Below are 8,162 nucleotides of genomic sequence, written 5' to 3' on the forward strand. Positions count from 1 at the left end.
GAAAAGTATTATTAGAAGTCAAAAGGATTGGGACGACACTGATAGTGACTAAATTAAGTTTAGGTTGTTTGTTTTGTTTATTAACATTATCATGGTCAATGAGTAATCTTGCTCTTTTTTTTTATGCAAACAATCTAATTATTATTAATGTTACATATATTTTTATTTTTGTACTATTTTTCATTTTAATACTGTATTGTAGAATAAATAAATATTCATACAAGATCACCAACTAGTTTATTTCTAAAGGTGCTGTGAATGTAAGCCAATAGGATCTTGAGACATGGAAATGTAACTCATCAAGTATGGCTACATTATGTTGGAGAAAACAACTTTCAAATAAGGATGTTGACACATGGGAATGAAGAAATTGATCATCCAATTTCAATAGAAGATTATATTGATGAAGATTCTCAGCACACTGATATATTTTCTGATGAACAGAATGATATTCAAGAAGGAAGAAGCTTGGATGAAAGTTTCAAGTAAAGCTACAATTTTCGAAAAACAAGCAATGGTAAATTATTTTGTTTCTTTAGTTTTAAGGACTTTAAATACTCATTGTAAAATCTATTCTTGCAACCAATCCCAACAAAAATTGTTGAGAACTTCATTCCTTTAAGTCAAGATAACATTTGGTTGGAAGATGATGATGATATACAATATTCATGTATGCTTGGAGGACGTTATGGATGAGACGATGAATGTTATCTTACTTTTGGTTGGTCTGACTTTGTGAAGGCCAAAGGATTGAAGTCAAAGGATGTAATTCATTTTTGCTTCACCCAGGATCCAAGAATCCTATACATTAGCTTCTAATATGTGCTATTATGGACAATATTATTATTTGAAATTTACTTTTGGACAGCTATTGGTCTGTAATATTTAATTGAATATTCTGAATTATGTTTATAATTATAATGTTTTATTTACTCTGAAGAATTCATAATATTTTTTTTATTGAATTCTTATTATTGTCTATAAAGTGAAGAATGTATTTTGCTAATACCACATGTATATGAAAGGTCATAAAAAATGTTGCACATGTATAACAATGACAACATGAAAATAATTAAATTTGTTATTCGCTTTGTATAACAAAAAGCAAAGAGAAAACAATGTACAACTTGCAATCAAATTAAAATCTTAATTGGCTGATTTGTGTATCACAAAATATAAAATTTAAAGTAGTAATATTTTACTTATATTGATTATGAATATCGTTTGTATTTTTTTCTACAACTAGTTTGAAATCTTATAATGGGCTATTTTTTTTTCTTATTATTTTGAATTATGATATGTTTTATATATTTTGTAAACCTCAGTAAAACTATATGATACACTAACAAAATATTAAATAATAAAAGTTTAACTTTTTTTCCTAAATTGATATATATATATATATATAAAAACCAGCGTCAGCTAGCTAATGGTAATATAAAAAGTAATAGCTAATAGCTAAAATTAACTAAAAGCATGATGCATTTTAACAGTAAAATAAAAATAGTGATTCTTTCATTAACTCCCACAAAAACACGAGCATACTTCCCTCTTTCCCCAGCTGGTTCTATATGTTTCCACGTGATACTCACTCTCTCTTCAATGTTAATAAAATCTCACAAAGCTTAGTGTCTTCAAATCCAGATGTCTTCCACAATTCCACAGTTCCATGGTTATGCTAGAATTTTCTAGAGGGTCTCATCCACAATTCCACCTCGAGCCACGAGAAAAACCCCAAAAAGCAAACGTCTCCCTTGCCTCTCACATCAATGTCAGAGCAGTTGGAAAGGAAAATGAACTTAGTGGGAAAAGCAAACGTCTCCCTTGCCTCTTTTCCATAGTTCTCTTATACACTTTCTCTCTTTCTTCGCTTAAACGTTGCCCTTTCTCACTATCTCACTTTGCTTCTTCTCCTTCGCCACAAAGATCTTCTCCTTCTTCTTCGACGTGAATGTCTGCTACCTCGCGAGCGTGTCCGTGGCTGAACAACATCGATTCTGGAAAGGATTTTCCCATCTCCACTTTTTATTTATATTTATTTATTATGAGACACCGATGAGGGTTTCTTCGCACTTGCTTTGTCTGTGTCTTTCTTCTCTGTGATTCTACTCCTTCACTGCGACTTTATTTTGCGCTATTTTCATCTCGAACTTCTATGGTTGAACTCGATTTTTAGTAACATGGCTATTGATATTGGTTGTGATGTATGTAATGTTCTTGAAAAAATGATCCTTTTTCTCTTTATGGATCGAGTTTTATGAATAAGTTTTGTGAATATGAATAACTTTTGACTATTTTGCACGATGTTATTAACTTTGAGAATGAATATGTACTAAGTGTGCTTCATGCAGATTTATGATTGTTATATATTGTACTTTGGGAGTTATAAAATCTATAGCTTTTATTAAAATAAAATTGAACCGCGGATGTTAGACACCCTTAACTCTTAAATATTGAATTGTAGTTGTTATAATCATTTGGGATTCCTTAGGTTGAGTTTGAAGATTTTATCATCTGCGATTTGTGAGTATTATAATTGTGTGGCTTTTAGACACATGTAATTTTACATGTTTTGGGGGTTTTATACATATATGATGTGTGAAGTGATATTATTGGTTGACCCTTTACATGTCAACGATGTGGATATTAGTGAAGACATAATTGATGGATAGTGTGTATCTTAATGGAAAATCATTCATGTATTGAACAACCAAGAATGGTATGTAAATGTAACTGGATAAGCCAGATTGACGATTCAAAGGAAACGTGGAAAATGGCAATCAAAATAAAAAAAATTTGGAATGTTTTTAGAACTCCAAGATCCAATATTGAAATGATCTTCATGGACCAGACGGTGCGAATTTCTTTGTTTAGGCGCTAAGATTAATACAACGGTTCACAGTTATGAGATTCTCTTATAATTTGCATTGCTGCATATTGAAATGATCTTCATGGACCAGACGGTGCGAATTTCGTTGTTTAGGCGCTAAGATTAATACAACGGTTCACAGTTATGAGATTCTCTTATAATTTGCATTGCTGCATGTGAAATTAGGGTGACAAAATTCTTGCTCATGTTAAGAGTCAAGACATTGAAAAATGGAAAAACCAGTTGACGGAGAATCAAACTTATATTGTGCAAAACTTTGAGGTTGAAAATAGCACTAGGCAGTATAGGGGATCCAATCACAAATACAAGCTTATATTTGCCAGAGGAACTATGGTTAAGGAAAAGGACCTACCAGACATCCCTTCCTATTGTTTCTGTTTCACAGAATTTGAGGCATTCACCAGCCAAAATGCTCAGAGTGATATCTTAAAACGATATGCTTTACTTCTATATTATGAGAATAACAATGTTAGTTTCTTCAATAGCTGTGCATATAGAAATAATATGTTTCTTTTTGTCCCAGATCTTATTGGGGAGTTTGTTGATGTAGTCCAGTGGCAATTGGACAGTAAACGCATAAAGGTGTCTCTCATGTTGAGGAATGAATGGTAGCTATTTCATTTTTTGCTCTTTTAGAGTTGGATTGTAAGTGATTAACAAAATAAAAGTTTATCAATATTCACGAGTTGTTTATTGATCTTTTGGTGCTACCAGAGGTAACACTGTTACATGTACATTGTGGGAAGGCTTTGCATTGCAGCTGAAAGGTTTTTTGGACAAACATGGAGATGGTCCAGTCACCTTGGTGCTGGAGCAAGCAAAGATTAAAGAGAACAAAGCTTAAACCAAATATCTAGTTACTGCTCAAAACTCAATATATGGTTATAAACTGTACATTAATGCTGAGCTTCTTGAGTTTGAAGAATTTATCAAAAGGTATCTTTTTACACTATCATTATGTAGCATATGGAAATTACCACTATAGTCAGGTTTAATTTATAACATCTTATATATGTTTTAAGGATTGATTTTAGTGGGCTTAGTCAGATTGATCTAAGAAAACCATACAATTCTCTTAATCCTCTCAATTGTCATCTGAAGACCAGTTTCTTTATAATGCTGAAATCAAAAGCTTGGGAGAACTAAGTGATGTTAAAAAGGTACCAGAAGGAATTCCAAAGTAGATTACTATTTCAAAATAATTAATATTTGGTTTGTTGACTAAAGTTTGTTTCTTTTGGTCTGCAAAGTGACCAATTGTATCACCGTGGCAACCATTGACAAAATATTTGTGGGAAATGGGTGGAGCTATGAAGGCTGCCCAAAATGCTTTAAGAAAGTTGAGGCGCCCCCATGCAGGTTGTGCAAATGATTGCTCAACTACTATTACAAGGTTTGAACCAAATTTATTATATCAATTGAGCATAATTTATTATCTTATTCCTATACAAAGCATACTAATATATTAAGTATCAGATTTAGATTGGAGGTTATGACTATAATATTGAGAGCTGAAAGGAACATTTTGGATATATTTTAAAGTAAATTAAAAATCTTATAATTTCAGCATGCTAAAAGAAGTTTACAACAACTAACTAATTTAGCAATTTTAGTTTAATTCTATATTTAAATAAAGTAGGATTAAATATAATATTTGAAGTTATAATTATAATAAATTTTACTATAACTATAATACCATATATTGTATAATATCCAAATAAAATAGGTGTCTATTGTTTTTATATATTTATAAATCATTTATTATTATTATTATGATTATTATTATTATTATTATTATGAAAGATGTAGTGGCAAAGTGATTGATTTGACATTAGCACAATTGTCTTCTAGACTTACCGAGGGCACTACTACAGCTTTGGTAGGCAAGTTTAGCTTCTCAAGTAAAGTTTCTCACAAATGAATACATTTCATCTCTCTCTTTGCACTACCTCACAAAGACCAACTTCTTTCTCATACTCAACTTCTTTTTCATTGTTGTTTCGTCTCTCTGCACTAAATCACGATTAGCATGTTCTTCTACTCGAATTTTCATTGTTCTAAAGCACTGCTCCATCAATCTCCTGGTGTTGTCCTCCTCAATAACTCTAATGTCTTTTCTGTTTCTTCATTTTATTAGTTTTTGTTATTAGCGTTGTGATTGTTGTTGTATTTTCTATTTCTCTTTTAGTAGCAATGAGTTCACCCTTCCTTACTAATATGAGTTACCATATTTGGAAATGATAGTTCTTGACTCCCATGTAACATGATCATTACTTTTTTTAAGTTATTATTATGCCTGTTTCTTTGCTGATCAAAAAAAAAAAAATTATTATGCCTGTTTCAAAGATTGAATGTGTCTGGAAATTGGAGATGCAAACTGTGTAGGGTATGATGTCACATATTTTAATATGCACAATGTGGAAAATTTGTACAGTGATTATTCAGTTTTTTAGGCTGAATATGGTTTAATTATAGTAAATAAAATTAGTAGTAATAACCACAACAACAAATGTATAATGCATTTTACTTATATTTCAGTTATAAAGTTAATAATTTTTTTTTCCTTTGTCATTTTATGAAAGACTATGAATATAAGTTCAACATTGATATTCATACTGTTTATTTGGCTCTAGCATTTCTAATTTATGTTGTGTGTATCAAAAAACTAAGATTTAAGTCTCTATAAGAGAAGGCATCTACAATCTGCTAGGATTAAATATCAAAGAGGACAAAGTTTATATCTTTCAGAATGTAATGGTTGCAAATAATGATGGTAACATTAGGGTAACAAATCATGATTTTTGGTTGTTTGTGACAAGGTATTCTGTTCTAACTTATGTTCCATGCGAGCAACTAACAACAATTGGCCTTGCACCACTACCACCCATTGTAGAGATTTTAAAGTTACCATAAAATACAAAGCATCTAATAGGTTTGATTTGTTAGTAAAAATAAAATCCATTAAATATTTTAAATTTATTGCACTACTATCTAAATAATCATTCTAAAATTTGTTATAGCTATTGTTGGGTTACTAACAGCAATAACATCTGAAAGGTCTTTTGTGCAAAATGGTGGAAGTTTTCCAAGAATTTTTGGGCAACTGATGTATGTATTTAACTACAAAATACAAAATCTTAAATCATATATTTATTGTGTATTTTAATTATCTTTGACATGACCACTTAAACACATTTTAGATGTAGGGGTCAAATTGAATTCAGTATTTCTCATGAAGATGTCACCACTATTCAAGAGTATTTGCATAACATAGAGGGTTCAATACCTATGACATCATTGCAATTTGCCAGTTTGAAGGCTTACGATTCATTATTTTTTGGTTAGTTTTATTTTTTAATACTATTAGTACTGACAATAGGTTTATAAACTAATTCAATTACAACCCATACCTGAAAATTTTTATCGTCAAATTGTATAGCAGATGCAATCATAGAAGATGTAGTGTAACATGAATGGTCTTAAATCCTGAGATTCCTGAAATTGTTTCATTAAAAAAACGGTATAGAAATGACTTATCTGTTAGCAAAATGCTTATTAGTTTAACATGTGATGTTCTTTATATTTGGTGTTGGTCACTCTATTTTCATAAGGAAAAAAAATTCGCTTTTTTGTGCTTGACAAAGTTGTTAATCTATTGGTAGAAAAGTTCCTTACCTTTCACCGCAGGAAACATGTTGGTGATTTACATTTAATTGGATGGGTTAGTATGCAACACTAATATATCATATGTGATTGCCTGTCATTTGATTGTTGTATTATTAAAACATGTATTATCTCTTTAAGGGCGGATAATGTACCGTGTGGGCCAAAATTTGCAGTTTGGTTGAGAAAGGTCAATGGTTTGATGTCGTTAATGCTGATAGGATCAAGAGTATAAATGATTTTGCTAACTTTTTTGCCTACAAGTTGATTCCAGAGTAAGCATTCAACTTTCCTCATGTCCTGCTATATTGTGCTTTATACACACTAACCATTAATGTTCCTAATTTAAATACATGTTAGGTACAATATTAGAGTCCAAGTGTATGATGGAACTGGTAATGCCTGCTTTAAATTACCATATAAGGATGTCAAAATATTACTGAAAATATCGTGCAAAGATATTGTTTTACACATTGAGGTAAGCACTTGGAAGTTTAAACATATTCATTTCAAAAACTTAGAAATGCACTAATTAAATTTACTCTAACATTGTCTCAAGGGTCCATATGCTCAGGAGTTACCAGCACTACTGTATGATCTAAATGGATTGGACCTATTATTTTTAGTAGACACAAGAATTGAAGGATCAGCTACATCAAGTAGCAATGTTAGCGATCATGATGGGTACTCTGTGTCTGAAATATGTCATGAGAAGGAGATTTTGAGAATGCTCCAGAGAGGGGAACACTATTTCCAATTTGATGAGGTTACCTATATTTTTGTGCTATATATGTATATATTCCTTACTAGTTGCACTATATATATATATATATATATATATATATATATATATATATATATATATATATATATATTTATATTCCTTACCAGTTGCACTATACAATTACTAACTTATAAGACAATGATTTTTAGGGGCAAGCTAAACGTGCTCTCTGTCTATCTGTCAAGGAAAACAAATTGAAGGTAACCAAACAACATCATGCTCCTGGTTGTATTGATTGAGATGGTAAAGAAACAAAGTAAAATGCTTTTATCAAAGTGTATCTGATGCTGCTGATGTGGAATTACTTTTGTCAACAAATCAAAGTCTGCTGAAATACAGAAGTAGTCTGATTGGTGTAATATGTTTTATTGAACAAACCTATCTTTATATTATGCATATGTAGTTTAACTTTTGTTCAGACTTGATTTTTAAAAATCTGATAAGCTAACTTCTTCATAGAACTTGATTAGAAATAGATTTACTATAATGGACAACCAGTAGCAATATATCTGAATATTAAAATATATTGAAAATTAACGACCTCAAAAATGGGACTATTATTAAGATAATTTGAGCTATTTTAAATCATATGTTGTTTGAAATTATACGTTATATACATAACTTATACTACGACATGTCTTTGATAATTAGAATTATTTTTACAGTCATAATGACTAGAAGCAAAATGTTAATATAAACTGAGAATGTGTTCGATAATTTTGGGCCTTAGATAATATTCTAAAAAATTAACAAAGTCAAACCCATAAAAGTGAAACTACACGTAGTAGTATCTAGCTAACATAAACATGACACTTTATGTGTTCA

General features: G+C 30.5%; 1 protein-coding gene across 10 annotated transcripts; it reads left to right on the forward strand.

The window, feature by feature from the left end:
• Positions 1-1,535: 1,535 nt before the first annotated feature.
• Positions 1,536-7,755, forward strand: LOC100780812 (uncharacterized). 10 transcript variants are annotated; one of them, XR_420219.4, is made up of 9 exons: positions 1,536-3,498; positions 3,605-3,826; positions 3,913-4,050; positions 4,141-4,283; positions 6,553-6,611; positions 6,695-6,828; positions 6,914-7,031; positions 7,113-7,319; positions 7,487-7,755. XR_420219.4 is itself a non-coding variant. In XM_003555619.5 (8 exons), the coding sequence occupies exons 4-8, from the start codon at positions 4,189-4,191 to the stop codon at positions 7,574-7,576; spliced, it is 609 nt and encodes a 202-aa protein (XP_003555667.1). In that variant the 5' UTR covers positions 1,536-3,498; positions 3,605-3,826; positions 3,913-4,050; positions 4,141-4,188; the 3' UTR covers positions 7,577-7,755. The 10 variants fall into 10 exon arrangements, 4 of the variants coding, with proteins under 4 accessions (XP_003555667.1, XP_006605656.1, XP_006605657.1 ...); XR_001386976.3 differs by having other exon boundaries at positions 6,730-6,828; XR_420220.4 differs by having other exon boundaries at positions 6,558-6,611.
• Positions 7,756-8,162: the final 407 nt, after the last annotated feature.

This window comes from Glycine max, chromosome 20, assembly GCF_000004515.6.
Source record: "Glycine max cultivar Williams 82 chromosome 20, Glycine_max_v4.0, whole genome shotgun sequence".
NCBI classification, from domain to species: Eukaryota; Viridiplantae; Streptophyta; class Magnoliopsida; order Fabales; family Fabaceae; genus Glycine; species Glycine max.

What these genes read in the sequence shown, in the direction of transcription:
- LOC100780812 (XM_003555619.5), top strand. Translation starts at nt 4,189, where the DNA reads ATGGGTGGAGCTATGAAGGCTGCCCAAAATGCTTTAAGAAAGTTGAGG. An exon ending in TGCTCAACTACTATTACAAG is followed by an intron (nt 4,284 to 6,729) that starts GTTTGAACCAAA and finishes CAAAATTTGCAG; the next exon opens with TTTGGTTGAGAAAGGTCAAT. An exon ending in GCCTACAAGTTGATTCCAGA is followed by an intron (nt 6,829 to 6,913) that starts GTAAGCATTCAA and finishes AATACATGTTAG; the next exon opens with GTACAATATTAGAGTCCAAG.